The 24,786-nt window shown below is 36.2% G+C and overlaps 1 protein-coding gene across 1 annotated transcript in view; it reads right to left on the bottom strand.

Annotated features, from left to right (window-relative positions):
• The window catches only part of LOC105223485 (uncharacterized), a 72,510-nt gene extending 68,313 nt beyond the window's left edge, over positions 1-4,197 (bottom strand). The window contains exon 1 of the mRNA XM_049452181.1: positions 3,663-4,197. Coding sequence (XP_049308138.1) covers positions 3,663-3,731 — 69 coding nt within the window. The 5' untranslated portion in view covers positions 3,732-4,197. The remainder of the gene's footprint in view (positions 1-3,662) is intronic.
• Positions 4,198-24,786: the final 20,589 nt, after the last annotated feature.

Below are 24,786 nucleotides of genomic sequence, written 5' to 3'. Positions count from 1 at the left end.
AACACGAAAAAAATTAATAAAGGAAACTGAAGAAAGTAAAAAAAAATAAAGTAGCATAAATATGCAAACATACATATATACGTATTTACATAAAATTATTTATGTATGATTTGAGTTGCATGCAACACCCTGTTGCAGTGAAAAGTGCGGAAAGTCAAGTCAACTAAGCGGTAAAGTGAATTGAAGTGCTGATGGAAGTTAATAAGGCGTTGAGTGATAAAAATCTATGTTTGTTTTTGCTCTTGTTGTTGTTATGTTTTATTTGCATGCGCAAATTGTCGACAAAGTGTGGTGGCTGAGTGTGAAAATGCTGCAAAAACAACAATGTGAAGAGCAAGAAATGCGCAAAAATTATTCACGGACTTTATTACTGCCATAAGGTGGCAGCACTTCCCTTTCGGTATGTTGGCTCAATTAATTATTACGCAAATGTGAACCGCAGCAAAAAATTGGAAATGAAATGAAAAGAAAAGTGGTGTAAGAAATTATAAGTACTTTTCCTGCAAGGAGCGGCGAAAGTATAAAAATTATTAAAATACTATTGTGGGCGAAAAATAGTAAGACTTTTTACTTTAAATTTCGCTTTAAAATCCATTGTTGGTATGATTGTCAGTGACATGTCTGTGCCTTATTCAACAAAGAAGTTTCATTCAATTATGTTTGCGGCCTTCGGTGATAACTATTTGTCTTGACCAAGTGTTTTTCATTGGTCAAATTATTCAAAGAGGGCTTAGAACGAGTAGACGACGAACCATATTCGGAACGGTCATCAACATCAACTGATGATCAACCCGACAATAAAATTTATGTTTGAGAATCGACCATTTACAGTCAGAGATTTTATTGGCATCGTTCGAATATCGGAAAGATCAGTGAAAACGATTTTGAAAATTAATTTAGCCCTTAGAAAGTTGACAGCACGGTTGGTTCCAAAATCACACAATGTTTTCGAAAATCAGGCGTTAAGGTCTGTAAATCAGTACTTTCCGACTATCGGGACGATATGAAACGTATTAAAATCAAAAATCAAGGTTTTGTTGACAGCTTTCTTTCATTATCAAGGTGTGGTGCACTCTGAATTTTTTCCGACTGGTCAAACTGCCAACAAAGAATACTTTTTGAGTGTTTTAGTACATCCTTTTCAGGGTCTAATTAAAGAATTTGAATCCTCGAATGCTCTTGCTTCGACTTCGGAACTTAAGTTCGGGTGTGAGCGAACATTAACATTCATACTCTTGCAGCTTGTTAGGATCAATGCCAGAAAAATACCTTCAATGCATAAAATTTGTTAGTTATATAATGTCAACAGTAAGTTTTAACCCGATTTATCCATATTAGGGAGAGAGATGCACCGTTATTAGAAAAATACGTTCTTTGAATTTCATTAAAATAACTCCAAAATAATCTGATACCATTTCCTTTCACACGTTTGATAGGAGTGTATATAAAATTTGACCATAACGAATTTCGTTATTGTAGCTCTAGTGGTTTAGGAGATAAGTACATTAAAACTGTTAGGTGCCCCTTCCCCGAGCAATTCCCTTTGGCAATTTACAGCTTTATATCCCAATTCAGAGCTTGGTTATACTTTTTATAGGGTTCCGATTAATGACGTTCGATTACGCCCATCTACGAACTCATTCTCACTTTCTTGCCAAGGTAAACGTGTGCCATTGAGATATCTTGATTCTTACTCAAGTTACTATCACCAGCATATACGTTTTGTTGTTTTACAAAACATGCCTTTGAACTAATTGCCGAAGCTCTTTTGCCATTCTGATTGAGGTTTACCCAAAAGAAGCGTTTTGCACGCAGCAACCGCAACATCAGGTGTCGAAAAACGTTGATCTCTTAGCTCATCTTTTACGTACGGAAAGAAAAAAAACATTCATTCTAAAGTCAGAACTATACAGTAGATGATTCATCAAATCGATGTTTTGAGTACTCAAAAATGCAATTGATTCAGTCGATGATCGTGAGCTAGCATTGTCGTGGTGAAGAGGGATTCGTCTTTTACGGTTCGTTTTCCTAATTTCTTGAAAACCAACTGGCAAGAATATGGTTGCGTACTATTCAGAATTCACTGTTTATCGTTGCTCTGGTGGTATTGCTGGACTCTGTTGGTATGGCAACTGGGCATAAGTTGTTCCAAAAAAAAAGAGGCAACCATTTGTTTGGAAGTGCTTCGTGCGCGAAAAACTCTTGTTGCATTCGGCTCATCTAAAAAACACCCACACAGACGTCTGTTCTTTACTTGCGTGAATGCACGTTTCATCAATTGTAACGATTTCATAGACGTGTTTCGAAGTACTGTTATTGTATTTTTTTAACATTTCTCGCGACCATTTGACACGAGCCTTTCTTTAGTGGATGACAAATTGTGTGGGATCGAACGTGAAGATTTGTCTCACTAATGCCTATGATTGCTTAAAACTCGCGATAGGTCACTTGATGATCTAGCAATATTAGTTTGTGCACACCATCAAACGATTCTGGAACAGCAACTGATTTTGACGACATTCGCGAAACCTCTATTGAACTCATCGATAAACACTGGCCCTTGAGGGAGCCGCTAAAAACCAAAATAAATTCATCGACGCACTCATGATGATTTAATCCACGACGAAGGTTTTAAAAAATAATCGCTCGAAAATGTTCGGGATTTAAATTTACTTTTTGGCTGAGATGCATATTTCCAGTTACTGTAAGCAACATAAATAGCAGTCGTATATCAAAATATTCTGAGTACGCTTACCATCAAAAATGTGAAACTCTACGACAAAGTTAATAGTTTTCAGATTACAGTTGAAAACGTACAGAAGACAGTGAAAAGTCGAATCAACACCGTTCGTAGCAACTCGGACTGAAGTATGGAACGACCTCGCAGATTTTACCTCGATATCGTAAATTGAAAGCCTACAAAATACAACTGAGCCGTATTTGAAAAGTTCCATGAAGATCCGAAGTTTTCGAGGCAAGTTTTGTTCAGAGATGAGACCCATTTCGCGGCATGATATTCCATATTTCTTCAAAAATTATGACGGTGAGAACGTATTCTTCAATGGCGACCGTTATCGCGCCATGATAAGCGACCATTTGATGCCTGAAATTGAAGCTCGTGATCTTGGCGACATTTGGTTGTAAGAAGATGGAACAAGAACACTTCGGTAAGCGGATAATTTTACGTTTCACCATCGAGATCATGTAATATAACATCGTTATACTCCTGTACTAATACTCCTGTAGTAATATTTAAAGTCTAGAGTCTATTCGGACAATCCCGCTTCACTTCAGACCAAACCATCACGCATGTCATTCGGTAGTTACCAAACGGAATACTCGAATTGATCTTCAGAAAACAGATGCCAAAGAATACTCTTATGAATGATAATAGACATTTCCCATTAAATTTGAAGTTTCTGTGTTTTTTATTTAAAAAAGTAAGGAACCTTGAAGTGGATCACTCTTTAGTTGGAGTCATTCACTTAATAATTATTGTTTTGCTGATTGGTTCACTATATAGTACATATGTATATCTCTATACGATTGAGATTATATGGGAGGCATAATATTTGGGGAATAAGCTGATGTTTCTTAAGGTAAAAAAAAAAACAATATGAATAAGTAATTTTCACAGTGTATAAATTTGCATTTCGACTTACCACAACCAAGGTGAAGGTGGCAGCAACAAGTGCCACCAACCTGCGAGTCGGCAACATTTTCGTTAACATTTTGTCGCAAAATCGGCAGCTGCAGGTTACACTGCAATTAAGCGAGTTGTTGCTGTGAACGTCGCTAACGGTATCGCAGTGCCCGTTCAAGTTAAGTGGAAGTGGTTATGACTTGCGTCTTTTCGATAAATTTCTTGTGTTGTTGTTGCAGATAATTGTGTATATTTCTTTGCTTGTTGTGGGTTTTGTCAAGCAAATATTTGTAGCCGCGTTATTGTTGTTCTTGTCGTTCGAAGCGCGAGCTATGCACACTTTACGCACTCTGCACGAGCCAAGTTCAAAGTCACTGCACGCAGCTGTTGGGCAAAGACCACAACAACAATAAACAATAAAACAACAAAAGCATACCTGCGATGGTCGCGAATATTTAACGGGTTTCAGTGAGCGTTTTGTGCATTTATTGCACTAACTGTAGTTTTTTATGCAAAATATTTGTGTTTCACACTGACTTTTAGGTGTTGGAGTGGAATTTGTGAATTATTAAAATGTGAGTGTGATATCTAGAGGGAAATGTTTGTGAATATTAAAAATATTTTTCAAATGTGAAATTTTTTTTATTTATAATTTTTGATGTTTTTATTTATTATATTTTATTAATGAATGTCTCTACGCAGAAAAAGGTTGGCATCAAGCAAAAATTATAAAAAAAAGTTTAAATTATTGTAAGAATAACTTTATAAAATATTTTTTCTTGTAAATAATTTTTTAATTTTTTTGTAAGTAATTTTTAAATTTTTCAAAACTGCTGTGCAAAAAAGAAATATATTTTTGGAGGCTCATTATGTTGAGAAACTAATATTATTAAATTTTTTAACTGATTATTATAGTTTTTTTGCTTTTATATGTTTTAGACTTTTGCTATTTTTTCTAAAAAAATTAAAATATTGAAAAATTAAAATATTAATATTTGAACGTGATAACCCGAATAAATTTGATTTTATTTATATATATTAAACTTTTAATTTAATTTAAATTTAATTTTTATAATTTTAGTGAATTTATTATAATAATTTTTATTTATTTAAAAAAATTTTATTTTTATATATGTATTTATGAACAAATTCTAGTTAATTTCATTTTGATAAATTAAATATTGTATATTAATTATGATTATTCTCTCCATATTATTCTTTAGATTACTTAATTTTTTTAAATTAATATTCTACATTATTTTTGTATTATATCGAAACTTTTTTTATTAAAATTTTATATATTATATTATATAATAATATATAAAAAAAATTATATTTAAAAATGTAAAACTTTTAGTTTTTTTTTTTTAATTTATTAACCAACCTATACATTCAAATGCAAAATGCAAAACAAAAAAAACTCAAAAAAAAAAAATTCATTATTTTTTTTAAATAAAATTTTTTTTTAATTTTTTTTAAATAAATAAATATAAATAATTTTTTTTATTATTCTTTTAGTGTGAAAGCTCTCAATTTAATTGTTAGTTTTTAATATAAAAACCAACATATAATTTTAAAATTTTACAAAAAATAATTCTCAACAAAAATAAAAATAAATTTTATAAAAAAATAATAATAAATTTTTATTTTTAAGTTTTAATATTTTTTTTTAAGTGACGTACTTTTAATTTAATTTTTAACGCATGAAGTTTTAAAAAACAATAAAAAGCAATTGGGATTAAAAAAAAAAAAAAATTGAAATAAAAAAGAATATAATAATATTATTTAATATTTTAGTAATCACTTTCAGTTATATTTTGTTTTAATGTACCAATCAACACATAAATTTCAATCTGAAAAAAAACAGCTTAAAAAATATAAAGTTTTGTTTATAAAAAAAAAAAATTATAAAAAAATATTATAAAATCTTATTGAATTTTTTATTCTTAGTGAAATCACTTTGAGTTTAGTTTGTTTTTAGTATAACAACCAACATATAAATTTAAAATTTCACACCAACACAAACAAAAATCGAAAAAAAAATAAATTTTAATAAAAATTAATAATCAATTTTATTAAAATTTTAATACTTTTTTAGTCTAAGCACTTTTAATTTAATTATTATTTTTTAATATACCAAGGGCACAATAGACCTAAGGTCGCGGTGCATTCCTCAAGTATCAATCTAAAATATACCAAACAGCGTTTAAATTTACTTAAAAAAACTTAAAAAAATATTAAAGTTTTTTTGTTAAAAATAAAAATAAAAAATTTATAATTTCCTTTAAAAGAAAAAATATTAAATTTTATTAAAAAAAATTATTATAAGATTGAAAGTTATAAAATTTTATTTTTTTAATGAATATTATAATTTTTTAATGAATAAAATAAAATTTTTAATTAAAAAAAATTTAATACTTTTTTTAGAAGCTGTTTTGTTTTAGTTGAAAATTATTGATTTTTGTTAATGTTTTTTTATTCTTAATGCAATGATATTCAGTTTAATTATTTTAATGTACCAAGCAACACATACATCTTAAATTTTATTACAAAAAAAAGCAAATACAAAAAATAAATAGAAAAAAACGTAATGAAAACAAAAACAGAAAATTAATTGAAGACTTTAAATAATTTTTATTCTTAGGCAGCTCTTTTCACCAATATCCCTCGAAGAGTTAAAAAATAAAAATTTATAAAAACAAATAATAATTATTTATTTTATTTTTTTTTTAATAATAATCACTAATTTTAATAATATTTTCCGCCGCTTTTCCTTGATTTTAACATAAAATTATTTGCTGTACCTTAATTTGCAAGTTCAAAATTAAATTTTTTTTCGCACAGTTTTTACTCACAACACCTTTTCAACAGCTTTTGCTTTAATTGAAATTCACTTTCAGCAACAAAATATTTCTTTTTCTCACAAAAATTGTGTGCGATTTGTAGCTGTTGCAACTTTTCCCGTTGCTGATCTGCACGCTTGCGCGCCACTAATTCAACTGTGCAACAGTTTTTCGCGTCACTTGTGTTTTGTTGCATTAGTGAAAAATTTTCATAACACATTTTCCTTGTGTGGCACATTGCGCTGTCAAGCAAAAATGCAACAAAAACAAGCCGAGTGAATGCAAAGTCTTGGCCAAAAGCACGTGAACTGGTCGACAATTCGGGTTCCAGACAACTGTTTTTTGTGTGCTTTCCTCCACTATATACTCTCTTGCCATTTCAGCTAAGGCTGTCGCTCACCTCTGGCAGCGCGCACTGACATACGCCCACTGGGGGTCTACTGTGGGTCTCCTTTAAGCAAACATACACTCACTACAGCAGCAGTCGTGTAGTCAAGCGGTCATTCAATCATTTACTCAATGTGGCAATTATGCTTGAGCCCGTCTATTGGCAGCTATATAACGATCTTTCGCCTCATCTATTCGTTCACTCTCACTTTCGCAGCGCGTTTGCTGCTTGCAGACAGGATTACCAGCGTCGTGCCTGATTTGGGTGAGTCGTCCAACCGGGTGCGCACAGCAAATAAATAACTGTAAATGCTCTCGGACACACTTTTTGCTTTTTCGTAATCAGTTTTCCAGCATATAACGGTACATGTATATATGTATGTTTTCCAGTTGCTTATGTTCATGGACAAAAGTGTAAAGTGGTGGTTTTGTTATTCAATAAACGGATATATTTTTAGTTTTCATTATTATTTATAATTTTCGATTTCCATTCACCGAATTTGTCAGCACCGTTACTTTATTTGACTTAAATACTCTTCGAAATATTCAAAACTTAATTGAATACTCTGAAATAATCTGCTAATTAAATGGTATATTTTTCTTCATGATCTTTTCTTTTGGATTTCCTGTTGTTGATCTGTAATACAACTTCAATTCCCATTAACCGATATGATCTCTTTGGTGCCATTCAATTGACTGATTTTATCGTTAATTACTATCAAGCATTTAGTTGCTTACACATTTTACCAACTAGAGACAGTTGTAGTATTGCCGATGCGTGTATTTGGCTATGATCTTAATTAATTTTTCACTTCTGGTTCCATTTTGATGAACACAAAGTGCAGGAAGTAAAGCAATGAAAGTGGATTGAACAATCTGAATAATCGAAATAATACAATTTAGGTGCGGTTAATATGATAATTAAAAGTTTGTTCTAGGGATTGTATTGAGTTAAAGAGTTCTATAACGTTTTAAATTTTTTCTTTAAAATAAAAACTGTTCCCATCATGTGAATCCTAATAGAAATATTTTTTAATTGATTCAATGCATATTTTTCATTATCCCAAGCGTAAATTAGATTTTTTACTTTAATTAAAAACTGTTCCCAGATCTTTTAGATCCCCGTTGAGATAAGTTTTTTTGAATTATATGCGTATATTTTATGATTCAATGCATAAATTTATAGTTGCACACATTACAAACTGTTCCCAGGTTGTCTAAGGTTATGATGTGAATACATTTTTATTATTTTAATGCGTATTTTGTAGTATCACATGCGAAAATTAGTTTTTTACTTTAATCACAATCTGTTCCCAGGTAATTGAAGTCCCCATTTAGATATATTTGTGGAAATTCTATACGTTTTTTTTAATCTAAATTTAATATTACTCACATTAAAAACTATTCCCTGGTTGCCAAACACCCCATACGAACATATTTTCATTAATTAAAAGCGTGTTTTTTTTGTATTCCTATGGGTAAATTTATTATTACTCACATTAAAAACTATTCCCTGATTGTCTAAACACTTCACATGAATATATTTTTATTAATGCGTTTTTTTTCTAAAATAACGAGTAAATTTATTTGCTAGTTTTGCTACAAACTGTTCCCAGATCTGTTAATTTCTCATTGACATATATTTTTATTGATTGAGTTCGTATTTCTTATGATGCAACGCGTAAATTTATTTTTGCACTCATTAAAAACTCTTCCCAGATTGTCTAAACTCTTCTTATGCATACATTTTTATTAATTCAATGCATATGTTTTACAATTCAATTCGTAAATGTTTTTATACTTTCAAAAAACTCATTTACAGGTTATTTAAACTGTTCCCATACTCTTGTTTTTGCTTTTGACTTTATAAAAACTTTTCGTATGTACTAATTCCAATTGAAAATTCAGATACCCTCTTGGGTTTTGAAATACTCTCTTTTTAGATCCTCTCGATAGAAGAGCCTGAAGAAACATGATAAGAAGACTTTGCACTTACCCCGCATTGGTGTCTCCACGGTATGATGAGGAGGTATCGAGTGAGGCCGCAAAGTCTGTTAAAATTCGCGTCAAGCGCAGGCATCATACTAAACCACTCTTCCTGGATTTAGCCACTGAGCTCCATCTGGTATCTCAAAGAACCAAATTGGTTTATGCGTGGCTCATTGGCCTACCAGATTACCTTAACCTAACCTAACTAGTGTGTTTCGTTGCCCCTTCTTACATATCCGTTACAAATTTTCATGTTTTCTTATATGATGGAGGTATTGCTAAAGGAAAAATCAATATCTTATTGTGTCCGCAATAAATAATTTTAGCACGCATTCGTGCTTAACTTAGTTGAGGGTGATGTTTTTTTAGAATTGAAATTTAACGAATACTAAAAAAAAAACATTTTTGAAACTTATCATATCAAACGTCTCTGTCGCAGATATTACGTGTTCAAAGTTAAGCTCAAAACTAATGCTCGATTGCAGCCAACTAGAGATGATGGAACTTTGAGTCAATTTACTTATTTGAGCCAAACAACTTTCCGAAACTCGGACTTTACTCTTAAAGCTATGGTTCTACGATTTCGAATTCCTCAGAGAAGTCCCAATGTTCTAAGGTATATAAAATTGTTTGTAGCCTAAGGATAATTCATCATTTCTAGAATAGCTTTCTAGATCAAAAAATTGCTTCCTGTTGCATACTTAAATTCCTTCAACTATTTCTTCACTCGTTAATATTTTGACAGTACGCAGTGCTAGGGTTACCAGTCGAAAGTGACTATTGGAAATCATTGACAGTAGCAATTAAAACATTTTTTTTTCTTAGCTCGCATGTCACAAGAATACAACAGATAGTCCTATCACCCTAAATAACCAACAGTATCTACTTATACATATGTGTGCAATGAAGACCTTTACTTGAAGTAACCTGTTCTCAGAATATACCATACATGTACCGTTATGTATATATGTCCTCCAAGACAAGCAAGGAAGTGCAGTGTGTCACACTTGGTCAAATGATGCTGTGTGTTACAGGCAATTAGAACTTTTCCACAGCCAAAGCAGAAAAATGTAACGAAGCGAATCGAAGCGAAATGTAACGAAATGTCAAATTGACAGCAATTACACAATTTCAATTGTACAACTACAACTACAAGAAGAACAAACACAAATGTAAGCATAGCTACGAAAATAAAGCAGTGCAAATCATTTGCTGAGCGAGGAGAAAGAAGTGAAAAGAGAGATGAGTAAAATGAAATTGAGCAGAGCAGTTAAACAGAAGATGGGCAGGGGAGCATAGGAGTGGAGGGCTGTGGCGGCGCTGTGTCAGAACAATTAATGGGCATACTTAAGTGAACGGGACACATATGTGTACACACATTCATATGTACCACGACAAATTAGGAATAAACATGTGTGCTGGGACCTATGCTGGGCCTCCAAGTGACCTCTGCTGCCACATTTGCTTCCGACACTCAGCTGTAGTGCAGGCGGAAATGCCGAAAATCAAGTGAAATTGATATTATTTCGAACATCGGATGGTTAATACGGCGTGCGGGGAAACCTAACGGCCAAATGAGGCGAGTTGTCAGTTGAAATTACTGTTCGTATAACTCTTGCTGCTTACACACCCGCACACAAGTGCTCATCTGTGTGTTCGTTGTGCTGAAAAATTGCGACAATTAAAGTGGCAAATTGTCTATCAATTCTTCTGCTGCAGCCATTACTACTTGAACGGTAATTTGACGTGCTCTGTGATCGGTTGTCAGTACATTTCTAGCTGAACGAGAGAAAGAGGTACAAGAAGTAGCTAGAAAGAGTAATTGAAAAGTGGCTTGGCACTCTTGTTTCGTCGGCTGTCATTATTGAATATTGCCTGGAATTTTTGTACGTTCTTTGTGGTAGTTGCTGTTGTTACGTCAGTCCTTTACCGTTACTTATATTGAGTTACGAATGCCTGTTGCTTGCTTGTTTCGATTTATTTGTTTAAATTACCTAGTCGACAGTGGACTAGACTGTGTAGCATTTAAAGGAATACACTTTTTGGTAAGAAGAATAACGGTACATTTTAATAAATGTTTGTAACCAAAATAAAAATCATAAGAAATGTCAATTTCGGCGCCACCGAAGCTGTAATACCAGGTTCACAGGTGCACTTCTCATAGCATAAAAAGAGTATAAAATGTTCCTTCTACCTTGATTTTGATAAATTAGCTTGTATTGCAGCTATGTGCTTTAGTAAACCTATCTGTAAACTTTGTTTGGAGATTGTAGTGTTGTCTTGGACAATAATCTACGCCCAGGTTTCGTGTAGATATCTCGTCGAACAAAATAGTTTTGCATGCAAGCACCTGATTCCGATCGTTCAGTTTGTATATCAACTATATGATATTGGTGTCCGACATCGTCGGTTCTGACAAATGCGCAACTTCTTGGCGAGAAAATGACCCATATAAAATTTCAGGTTAATAAATCAAAAACTCAGGGACTCTGAAGGCTGAAGGCTGAGCACTTATACACATATTATATAGGGTATCCGACGTTCGCTGTTTGGCGTTACAAAATTCGTGGCGCACTTAATATATCTTGTTCCAGGTATATAAAAAATAATAACGGATGATGAAGTGGAGTAACTTTCTTCAATATCTTTGTTTTGACAGATCACGCGTAAGTCTTGTCAAGCTGTCATGTTATTTTTGTTCAGCACTGTTTGGTATTTCATCGTGGAAAGACTTACCCCTGACAACGTTTACAAATAACTTTTTTACGAAAATTCACGTTCTCTAAAGAATGTATTTCGCGCACTTTGCTCAACTTGTGGTCATCTTGATCATTATTGTATAATATTGGACCGTGGTCTATTCGGTCCAGCAGACAGTGAAGAAACTGTAGCAGCCGTAGCTGAGAGCGTAGATGAAGTCTGTGAAGAGTCGATTCGGCACCGGTCGCAGCAAATCGGATCCGAAGTTTTCGAGCAAAATTTTGGTTTGCGATGAGATGCATTAATGGCTCAATAGGTACGTAAACGAACAAAATTGCCGCATTTGGAACGAAGAGCAACCTCAAGAGGTTCAAGAGGAGAAAATAACGGTTTGGTGTGGTTTGTGGTGGAATCATCGGCCCATATTTCTTCAAAATTGATGCCGGTGAGAAGGTAATCGTCCATGGCGACCGTTATCGCGCCACAATAACCGACTATTTTGTGCCTGAATTTGAAGCGTATGATCTCGGCGTCATTTGGTTTCAACAAAATGACACCATTTCTCACACATCGCATCAATCAATGGATTTATTGAGACAACACTTCGGTGAGCAGATAATTTCACGTTTTGAGCCGGTCAATTGGCCACCAAAATCGTGTGATATCACACCGTTAGACTTTTTCCTGTGGGGAATGTAAAGTCTTAAGTCTATGCGGACACTCCCGATTTAAGCCTTGGAGCAAACATCACACGTGTCATTCGCCAGTTATATGCCATAGTTTATGTAGTTTAAACTCTTTCCACAGCCATGATCGTATTTGCCTACTATTCCTGCATAGTTAGATATTTTTAACATTTTTAATTTTTATAGGTGACAACTCTATTTTACCAAATAAATTTTAATGAAAGTATTACTAATATCCGGAAATATAATATTTTAAACTTCCGGGCTAGGTTAGTTATGAGGTCGATGCTAATAGGAACCTTACTTGGACAACTTCGGACGCAGGTTCATTATAGATCTCCTAATAATTGATTATAAGTTCTTCATAAATCGACAAAGCAAGAGCCTGCCACAAATGTGCTAAAAGGCTAATATCATTGTTGGCTGTGTTTCTTGATCCTTGGAAGCTACGACTGCTGCGACGTTTCAACCTTAGTCTTGCAAAGTCAGGGCAATGTAGAAGAAAGTTCCTGAACATTTCCACCCCATCTTCTTTCATACAACTATGACAGCTTGCATTTGATACAATTTTTAGCTTGTAACACGATGTCCACATCAAGATGGCAAGGTAGATCTTACTCGTTCCCTAGGCTCTCAAAGTAACCCGATAATGATGCTATTCCTAGTAAGGACAAACACTTTATGATTAACTTTAAGCGCAGAGTTAGCGAATCCAGAGCTAGTATTGCGATTCTGCAGTCGAAATGAATGCTCATCTCCCTGAAAGTGTCTACACTTCATAGCAACACGTCTACTGCAGCCGCTTTTCCCTGAAAAAAACACTATAGTGGTCCGGTAGTCAAACACTAAGCTTGACGTTTAACTTCTTATGTGTAAAAAAATTATTTGGTAAACATTTCGTATTTTCTATAGTTTCTACTAAATTGCACTATTTTCCATTAAATCCCAGTTGACGATCTTCTAATTATATAAAATCTATACAACACTACCGGCACTCACCTTTTTAACTCGGCGATGAATTCGGAGAATACCAAAAATATATGTGTGATCGGCAATCGCGACGTTGAAACGTGTTTACGCACGGATAGAGAACAAAAGAGACCGGGCGCCGTCCGTCGGTCCCTTTTGTTAATTATGTGTAGTGTCATCATGCGTGTGGTGTGTTGAGTATGGGATGAAACGGATGGTGCGCATGATGCCGATGTGTTGAGTTGATGTGTGTAGTGTGGTGTGAAGATGTGGTGTGTATGTGTAGGGTGTAGTTGTGTTATAATTAGAGAGGGGCGCAGGAGCTCATTTCACCACTAATATAAAGAAGTTTTGGAAAGCAGTTTAAATGGAATTTCGTGAAGCTACGCTCCGTTTCGTTCAAGCAGTGCTACTCACTGCGAGGGCCATTTTTTCAGTTCTGTGTTCGCAGTTAAAAAATTCTGACAGTTGGTTTCAGCAATATTTTTTTGTTTTAAATCTAAGAGATTATAATATACTAAATTATATCAAAGCCAAAAGAAAGAATTTTGAGAGATTGTTAAGAACAAATCCACAAGAGTACTGCCAATCTCCGTCTCAAAATGACTTCGGCAGATTATTTCAGTTTTTAGTCTCGATAAAAGATTACTAAATAAAATAGTTCGACTTTAAATTGGATTTAATAAACTGCACCGATACCATTGATGCTTGTACCTGTAAGTATTACCACAAAGGTCGCCCGATGGTTTCGGAGTTTCTATTTCTCTTGTGGTCAGGGTTTTATTATTTTAATATATAATACCGTGAATGCTTGACTATCCCAAGACTGAGAGTCAGGTTGAGCTTTATGAGTTGTTAGGTCGCCTCTGAAGGAACAATTTCCCTTCGTTTGCAACATGCGCTCAAAGAAGATTTTGATGGAGTATCTTGCTCAACTTATAAACATAAACATATCAGTGGAAGAATCCAAGCAAAAATGACGAAAATAATGGGTTTATGGGCTGCAATGGCTCGAAGCTCGAATTCTAGTCAGAAAAAGTTAGTTTTCTCAAAATATGATTTCATTTCGGCAGCTCAATATTTTCATCTTCTCAGCTACAAAAGGCAGCTTCAACAGCCTCGTTTGAGGTTAGAAAAACAACTCAACACTCCAGCTGCTCGACGCGTTCCAAATGACATAGAGCGTATTAAAAATTTACCACCGAATTACGTGCTCTTCTCATGAGCAATTCATCCGTTATGTTGATTTCAAATACCAAATTTGTCTTGTCTACGCCGGAAATTCGACGAACAAAACGAGGTGAGCGCATGAAAAGGCCAACTCCGAGCAGAAATCACGCAATTGATGTTGTGCAATATTTTCATGCTTTGCCAAATCAATTGATTGACAGCAAAATAATTGCGTTTCCTGGCGGTCAAAGCGCGCGGGCGGATGCGCGGTCGTAAAGTCCATATTTTCCAGCAGTAAACCACAGTGGCCTGATGTGAACGAATTGCAATAATCCTATGCGTGTGCGCACGTTTCGCACTTTATTATTGCTTTGGAGTGCAAGCATGCTACACACAGATACACTCACGCATACATGCACACATACACGCACACATATTGCAAATATAAATAGCGAGTTAGACGGGCGTTTGAAGTCCATCATTATTATCCACCCACATAGCGTATGAGTGTCCGCTAATACACGCCTCATTTGTCTGATTAGTGTAGTGTTTTTGTGTGTGGTGCCTCAGACCGTTGTCAACGCTTTTAGTCACGTAGTCACACGCCAACAAGCACTCACTTCTAATAAGCGTGCCAGTATTCGAGTATTGATTGAGTCCATTGCCTGGTGTGACGGCAATCAGCACAGAAATTGGATTACGCTCGTGGAGCATGTACATAGGTGTGAAAAACAACCAAGAAAAACAGTTGTATGCGAGGTCTTGAATTTAATTTTCTAAATTATCAACATTATTAATGAGCGGAGCTACAATAAATAGAACAAAACTTCTAGTTCTGCAGCAGAACTGTAGACCTGGCGTTAGCTGCTAATGCTCCTGGAAGAGACGATTAAGTTTCCCATCGTAGCTTTGCTAACATTTTCTTAGCAGCAAGCGGTGTAAGTGTACGGGAGTGTGAAAGCATTACTTACTTAGGAACTGGGCTCATTCTCAGCAGATGGCCAAAGTCTAACCGTTGGTTCTAATAACGGTATCTCCTCGCCACACGCGTTTTATGAGAAGTGAGAGTTACTTTATCAAAAAAACGCATCTTGAGTTCCTTCAGTCATAAACAGTTCTACAGAACAGCGACTCGAGCCAAAATAACAGAGAACAGAAAACCAAACCATGGCATAGCAGGGTAATCTCTAGTACTTTTGCGACATGTGGGATTTTCACATTCAAGAAATATCAATTTAACTCACACACACGATACGAATTTTCCGACAAAAAAAAGGCCGAAATACGCTGTGCATACGTTTATAGAATCCCTAGTGGTGATCCAGTGACTGATGCCCAGCCCCTTCAGCCTACTGAATGGCTGGGAAAGCATAACATCAGTAGATGATGAACCCGATTGACGATGGAGCGGACGTTGTATTGCTCGGATATAAAGAAGCTAGAATAGCAAATACCCTTCCGAAGAACAAAAAAGCGACGGGGGCCGATGGATTGCCGGCCAAGCTATTCAAACACGGCGGCAAAGGACTGATAAGGAGATTCTTTTTAGAATATGGTCCGACGAAAGCATGCCCGACGATAGAAATTTAAGTGTGTTTTGCCCAATCCTCAAAAAGGGAGACCCCACAATCTGCACCCACTAACGTGAGATAAACCTCCTTAACACCACATATAAGGTTCCATCTGGCAGTACAGTGTGAAAGTTTAAAGCCCACCGTCAACAAACTGATTGCACCTTATCAATGTGGCTTTAGACCTGGAAAATCAACAATCGAAGTGATATTCAACATGCGCCAATTCTTGAAAAGTACCCCGGAAAGTAGGATCAACGTACATCACATCTTCGTCGATTTCAAAGCTGCTTTTGACAACACGAAAAGGAGCTGCCTTCATGCCGCGATGTCTGAATTTGGTATCCCCGCAAAATAATACGGTTGTGCAAGCTTACGTTGAGAATTACCAAAAGCTCCGTCAGGATCGTGAAGGACCCCTCCGAGCCGTTGGATACCAAACGAGACCACCAGACAAGGCGACTCCCTATCGTGCGACTTCTTCCATCTACTGCTAGAGAAAATAATTCGGGCTGTAGAGCTGAATCGAGAAGGCACAATCTTTTCTAGGGGCAGATCCACTGTGAACTGCGACGTCGTTGACATAGTTCCGTAAATTAAGAGACAGCGCCTACGCTGTCTAGGTCATGTTGTCCGGGTGGAAGAAAACACTTCAGTTTTGAAGGTATTCGATTCAGTTCTCGCCGTTGGGAGCAGGAAAGAGGCAGACCTCCACTCCGTGAAAGGGATCAGGACCTGGCTGCACTTGATATCTCGAATTGCCACCAAATAGTGAAGAATAAACCACTGTTGTTAACTCGCCTATAACCGCGTTAGCGGTGTCTCCGCCAACTAAGAAGAAGAAGAAAATATGAGGAGAACACTAATTTTGTTGAGGAGATGGAATATGACAGAATACTTTCTAATTTCCGAAGTCATTGAAAGCTGAGTGGAAGTGTAGCCTTGGAGAGGCATATGTAAATACATAACCATTTCCGAATATTATACAATTATTTCAGATTAAAAGCATCAATTGAGGTGCAACAGTCAGTACTGCGAAGAATGAAAAATTTATAGTCACGAAGGTCAGGCAGCCACTTAAAAATGGTTGGCTACAAAAGGAAGCCCGATGTTTACGTACAACTTGACTTGTCTGTGAAAAATTTAATAGACCGAATTAACACCTGCAATTCTTTGCTGAAACGAAATGAAATCGAGTCATTTCTGAAGAGAATGTTAACGGGAGACGAAAAGTGGATCAAACATGAAAATAATGCGCGACGTTAATGCGTTTTGCTCCAAGCGTTGTGAAGCTCAACAACACCTCGAAAGGTTATGCTGAGTGTTTGGTGAGGTTGGAAAGAAATCATCCACTATGAGCAGTTCTAGCCTAGTCGAACGGTTGATTCTACAACTGATGAGATTGAAGCAAGCATTCGAAAAAACGGCCAGAACTGATTTACGGGAAGGGCTTCGTCTTCCATTAGGACAACGCTAGACCACACATATCTTTGATGACTCGGCAAAATCTAGGAGAGCTTGGCTGGGATATTTTGATGCATCCATCTTATAGCCCTGACCTTGCACCATCGGACTACCATTTGTTTCGGACAATGCAGAGCTCCTTTAATGGAGTAAAGTTGGCATCAAGAGAAGCCTTTGAAAATTACTTGTTGTAGTTTTTCGCCGAGAAACTGGAAAAGTTGTACACTGATGGAATAATTTTTCTAGCGGAAAAATGGCAAAAAGTTTCCAACCAAAATGGTAAATATTTGGTTCATTAAAGTTTATTACAAATGTAAAAAAAATAAGGTGAATTTTGATTAGAAATACGAAAAGACTTTTTCGACTACTATATTTACTGGCACATATCCACTTTTAAAAGTGACTTTGTTCGTTTCGAATTTTATCACTAATGACCTGCTCGTTATCAAGGCCTTGAATGTTTGATTTAAGCATCCCATTAAGATTGATGCGAAATGTTTAAAGATAGACCAGTAAGCGTCTCTTGAGTTTTCTCACATAATAGCGTAGAAAATAATATTGAAAACGGTTCCTAAGGAATCAAGCTAGTCGGTTAGAATTTGACCACCAAGTAGAAAGCCCCCATTTATAAATAACAGCGGTCTGAGCTTAGCTTCGAAGACTGAAAATATGTTTGATCTCTGTGAAGAAACACATTGAGCTAAATATATATGCGGGTATGTAGTAAAAATCCCATAATAGTTGAGCAAACCATTCCCATAAACAATAAAACAACAGAGCAGAAAACAACACATAACAATTACAAAGCGAGGAAGCACAGCAGTCGCATAGCTAATGTCGCATGCAGCTCGTGTGGCAAATGGCAAGTGGCAGGCTAAGGCGCTGATTTATTGCAATTGCAAATGCAAAATGATTTTTATCACATAAAATCTGCGCCACAAGCGACAACCGAAAAATACATTAAGCAAAAAAGCTGACAATGAAGAGGAGCTAACCAGCCAGCTCTGCCGCCAGACTGATAAACCACACTACCAACCGATTAGACAACAGCCTAAGCGCCGCAGACTAGACAGCGAGCGGTCGACAGCACAACAGCCATGACACTGACGCGGCTACAGTCACGGCGTATGTTGTACTCGTATTGTGGCGAACGCGTATTCCCAGGCCAGCGGCGAATAAAAAGAAGCTGCGTGCAACAACAACGGCAAACATGGCGCTCTTGGGGAGTCAAGTTGAACCGCAGCTGTTGGGTGGGATTAGAGCCGAAAATTGCAAGCGGAAATCTCACATTTGCTGTTGTTTGGTGGCATGCCACACTCGCATACACACGCACGTACAATTACAACACGGTTGTTGGTGTAAAATCTGCTAATATTGTAGAAAAAAGCAACACATTATGTATATGAACATAAATAGTATGCGGATGCGTTTGATAAGCCACAATGTGTCTACGAAAAGCAAAAAAAAAAGTGTTAAAGCACGGAAGTGACTGACTGACTTAGCTGGGAACGGGTTTACTGTGTGTACAGTGCGTCGGTTAAGTAAAATTGTGTTAAAAGCTGCACGAAAGTGGCCTGTTTCATCCCTAAGAGGGGTAAGAGGCTATATACAAAGAACTTAGATCTTAGTGATTGGAACTACGCTTAACGGGCACACTTAGTGCGAAATTTGGAATAAGTTGATTTTTGAATTCGAATACATTCAAAATGTGTAGTTTCATAAATGTAGCTACTGAAGTTTGTATCTTGTAACGCCCAGAAGGAAACGTCGGAGAGATATACCGGATTTTCCAATAAGAGTGTTTTTATTTCTTTTCAAAAGAAACCCCTCTAACTGTTAAGAAAATTCAAATGTTTTTTATTCAATCGGTTAGTAGTTACAATTGATATAATTATGTTCTGTATATAACATCATCCATATGGTCTCCACGACTTCTCTTGCAGGAACGAATTCGATGAACCCAATTTTCGAATACTTTTTCCACTAAATAAAGTCGTATGAAATGAATAGCACGTTCTATATTAACTTCTAACACTTGAAGAGAGTCTAGTTTTTTGCTAAAGATCAGCGATTTCAAATAACTCTACCAAAATTAGTCTAATAGTGTTAAGTCACAACTTCTTGGAGGTCATTCAATTTGAAAATTTCTTGAAGTAATGGAATCTTCGAACTTTTCTCGCAATAATTCGGTTGTTGCATGCGCTGTGTGAAACGTCGTCCCGTTTTGTTGGAACCAAATGTAGTCAAGTTCAACTTCTTCCAATTGCGGCCATAAAGAGACTAAAAACCACACCAAACTGTCAATTTAGGTAATTGTAATGGTTGTTCATGAATAATTTGGGGATTTCTTTTCGCGCTAAAATAGACAGTTTTGTTTATTATTCGCGATACTCACATGAAAGTGAGCTTCAGTGGAGAATAGTATTCTATTAGATTGTTAGGTATTGGAAAACGACTATTTTGATAATAAAACTGAATGATTTGTAAACGTTGTTCTTTCGTATTTATTTCGATTATGAAATTCTAAGCGCTACTGAGAAGAATAAAAAAAATTCAGATCATGCCATATTAAAAATGGCCGAAACGACACTCAGAAATCATAGCACCCATATTGGAAAACCCGGTATGTATATATGTATATGTCGAGCTGTGTCGACTGGGATATCTCAGTCTATCTCAATATACATAAGCGAACTTTATTCTCAGTTTTTGAGCAATTGATTTGAAATTTTTCTCTTTTCTCCCTAAGAAGCTCTCCTTTTATAGGATCCACCGACATCGGGCAAAAACTGATCTATCAAAATAAAATTAGAAGTCTTTATAAAAGAAAAAAATTCACTCCTGAGAAGCTTTTCTTGATAAAGAAACCTTTACTTTCCAAATAATGTATGTGGGAAGGAGAGATATAGATTTTGATTTTCAGTTGAGAATGAACCATGTAGAATGTATACATGTGGAAAAAGTTTTGTTCTATAATAAAAATTTCTGTGAAAAAAAAAATCAAAAAAACAGACCAAAGTACTCTACTGACCCCATAAGCCTTGTGGGTATTTCACTCTCATTGCTAGGTTTGAGTGGCCACAACAATCATATGCAGTGCTAGGATTACTGTTGATAAGTAACTACACGCCATGTTCCGGTCTTAGTTGAAGAGATAGTAGAATCGCCTATGAATATTAATTGAAAATTTCTCTTGCGCAGGTATTACTAGGACACGAGTTTTCTACTAAGGACATGATGTAATAATTATAGATGTTTTCAATTGCTTCGAAACCATTTTTATAGTAATATTTGTCTTCAAGAACATTCTCAGTTTGGCGTCCACTACTTCATGCATTCCAGTGAGCAATATTTTGAGGTCTAAGGACATGAAAATTCACTGGGATCTTGGGAGGAAGAATACGTGGCATGAAAAATATTTAGCAAAAAATAATTGAGCTTTAGTAGATTGTCATAGTCGGCTTTAATTTTGTTGTATATTTTTAAATCTTCTGTCAAAATTACTAGCTTAAGTCAATGCTTTCGTTGGTTTTTTGTTACTTCCTAGAATAACTGATGCGTAGTTTGTCTTTCTAGGCGTATTTAAATGACTTAGCCGGAAGCTTATCTATGAAATATGAAGGTTTATTGAGAATGAAAATCTTGTTCAGTTCAATATGATGTCACTTTTATTTGAGGGGGTTGTCTACCTTCGAAGCTTGATAAAATCGATTTATTTTTTTGCTTATTTAGAATGTTAACCCTACTAAACACATGCTCCATAAATTATATGATCAAAGCATCGTCAAAATATTCCCGAAATTTGGGCGTGAATGTAAAGCACAAGTGAGAAGTATGGTTCTTAAGTAACTGAATAAAATGAGCATTTTAGTTAGATAGGCCTTCATTAGTGAGAACTTGAATGAATATGTTCGAAAAGTGGTAAAAAACCTGCTACACTTGGAGCGATATGCAAACATAGTTCAAGCATTCTGCACAAAATTAGAGCTACCATAAAAAAATAATCAACTCAAAGGCTTTGTCGGCCCACAGTGCCTTCATCATATTATTGCTACAAAAATGAGATATTACATATTATCTTTGACACCAGTTCTGAATGAGTTTGCTGCAGTTACATAGACTTGCTTTGACTTGACTTGATTGACAACTTAAATTACTTTTGACTTACAAGTTTTTCTTACGTGGCTTCCGCTCTGCGTGTTTTGCAGGTGATTTAAAAAGCATACAACATGCCAGTTGCAACATGGCGCTAAGAAAATGCATGACCAAATGCTGGCACAGTGATACAATTTTTCACAGTAGCCTAATTGCCTCCAAATCAGTTTGTTTGAATGACAAAATGAGGCGGAGGCCAAAGAAAAAACTCTGGAAAACGGCCGACATTGGAAAATTTATTAACGTTTTCTCTGGCCTTAACCAACGTGAACTATTTTAATTAAATAAAATATTGACCACATGCTTGCTAGGCAAGGCAAGGCTTCCGAACTTGTTGATCAGCGAATTTGTTAAAATTAACTTTGAATTTTAAGGCTGCTGGAATGCCAACAAATACCATCCATCTAACACAGTAAGAGACAGTGACTCTTTTGTTATTGAAAATATTAGAGAGACTGATTGGTCTGCAAAGAGGTAGTAGAAATCGACTTTCACGAATACGGAACAATGAGTTTGCAGAGAGGATCTACCTCGATACCGAAAGCGCATTCAACAACGTCATGTCTGAAGCGATTATTAGAGCTTTAAATATTTTTGGGGTTCAGTCCAACCTTATGCATCTCACCTTTCAACTTCTCTGCGATGGAACGATCGTGGCTGAATTGAGTAGAGCGCGAGCATAACGGAATGTGCGTAGGGTCACCCTACAAGGGGAAGTTCTTAGGTCATGCCTCTTGATCAGGGTTGTCAATGATCTTCTGGAAAAGCTTGAGGAACTTGGCTGTCGGGTGAATGTCTACACGGGCGTCGTAACTCGCATTGTTGAGGAAGAATTTATGAATACCGTGTACCCTAGCGTTCTTTAGCAACGTTGTCAACTGTCAAATCCTAGCAAAACCGAACTGATTTTATTTTCTAAGAAGTAAAAAATCCCGGAGGCGCATGTTCCATCAATGGGAGGAACGCGTCTTCGACCTGCTGACAGAGCAAAGTACTCAGAGCACATCCTAGAAAGGAAGCTTTCGTGGAAACCCAACATCGCGGAGGCATCGCCTTGTACTATTGCTGGAGAGCCACTGGCAAAAGGTGGCGACTCTGACCAAAGGTAGTTTTTTTGGCTCTATGAAACCATAGCTAAAGCTATAATGTTCTACGCGTATTTTGTTTTGTGGCGCTGCTATCGTGAAGAAATTCTTCAACGTGCTGGCCTCATTAGTATCTGTGGTCCACTCCAACAATGTCATTCCAAGGCAAAAGCTGCCATTAGACTCAGATAATCTTGGTTCTTAGATTACTGCAAGCCTGGTAACGCTGGAATTCGTCCGCAATTTGATTTTATTCCAAAATACTTGGATTACCAGGTTGCCGAGCCTAGCTCGCCCTGTCGCTCCTCTATTCACTTATATTTCTAGGGAAGGAAGGACTCGCTGGAGGAAAGATGCGGCAAGCCTTCTTAAGGAGTATTCAAAGCTTGGAATGGGAACGGTTACAAGCTCCATTGGCTTCTTGTGATTTACTACTGAACTGTTTGGTCTTAGACCAGATTAGCAAGCCTTGGTCAACTGCTGTAAAGCCGTTCGGTGCATCAGACGTAGGCGACATCGTAAGAGGTAGAGGAAATTCTTCGCTCTCAACAAGGTCCATATTTCAATGGTTTTGATATGATCTCACTATTTCGAATTTCTGCGAAATATCTAACTCAATGTCGCGATCTCGAATGCTGCGCAATAGAAAGAGTCTTCTGGTAAGGACCATGTTTACAAATTAACATCAAATAATTGATTAGTAAATATTGAGTGTAAAAATGTCGAATTGTCGAATAAAAGTATTATAATTCAGCTCACTTTTAATTTTTGATAACGAGAAAGTAGAAGTCTGTTGTTTATGACCACCGTACTTGAAAAGGCTTAAGAGCTAGGGCGTCTTATGTAAACTAGCTGGCTAATGCGGACCGGCATTGATTCGAGCTCCGAGATCCGTCAAGCACAGTCGAAAAACGAACGACTGCATCCGTCATCCACCATTGTGTAACTAGTTAAATAACCAGCCCGTGAGTAGCTAGTAGAAAGGAATACTCGTCCATTTTTCACTGTTTGGTTAATTTATTGGTGCCATCCGATTTACACCCGCGCACATTTTCACATCATTTCTTCACACTCTCGCTCGCATACACAAATGTCACACTTATTGTCAATGCTGAAATTACATTCCATGGGAGATTTGTCGGTTGACAATAACTGTCGGTGGCACGTTGTACGCTGACGGCAACCCAGCATATAAGTAAACATATCTAATACTAATATTCACTCACACATTCTCATTATGCGATCACAGACACACATATAGGCATGTGTTATTAAAGTTCATTTGGTTAGCTTGGTGCTCGACCGGTGGCCGCACACTTCAGTTGGTGGACACAGTGTCAATGCAAATATGTCAAGCGCTTTGACATGTGGCTGACAGGTGTGTAAGCTTGCGTTCGCATGTGGGCATGTGGATAGGCGTTGCAAGTGTATTAGTTTACGTCACGCTGTTGTGCGAATTGTCAGGCGGTTAGGAAGTGCATAATCAACTATTTCGTGTGATTAGTGTCTGTGGTTGGAAGCGTCAAGGCGCTGGTAATCTGGGCGCGCATACCAACGCATATCTGTTCGGAATAACGGTTTGTTGTCAGGTTTATTAATTGGGTTTTGGCATGATGTGTGTGTGGTCGGGGAGCCTTCGACAGAGCTATTGACATTCGCTTTCATTTCTCTTTTATGATACTTTAGAGATCTGTATATTAGTATCTTCAGAGACCATTAGTACATTCTACACATGAATCAGTTGCGAAGTTTCAGCAATCTTCTCAAGGAAAATCCCTCAATTACATAGGCATTTCAGTGGGAACAGTTGCATGTCCAAAAATAACCAAGAGGTCTTAAAAATTAAGAATTAAAACTCTTATCAACAAGTTGACAAAAAATAACCTTGCAGGTTTCCATAAATGAAAATATATTGACTAGTTATTTTACAAATATTCTTTATTCTCGCAGCATAGCAATGAATATTGAAATATAGGGCCATCAGTATGGAGTCAGGCAAGACATGTGGCTAGATATTGCCTCAATTTATTTTTTGGATTTCAATGTCTTATCAGGATACCCCATTAGTGTATTGATAATATCGAGAACATGTCGATAGACTCTTAGCACGGATAGAATAGAAGA

This window comes from Bactrocera dorsalis, chromosome 3, assembly GCF_023373825.1.
Source record: "Bactrocera dorsalis isolate Fly_Bdor chromosome 3, ASM2337382v1, whole genome shotgun sequence".
Lineage (NCBI taxonomy): Eukaryota > Metazoa > Arthropoda > Insecta > Diptera > Tephritidae > Bactrocera > Bactrocera dorsalis.
The sequence above is the reverse complement of the archived record's forward strand: the minus strand, read 5'-3'. Positions and strand labels throughout refer to the sequence as shown.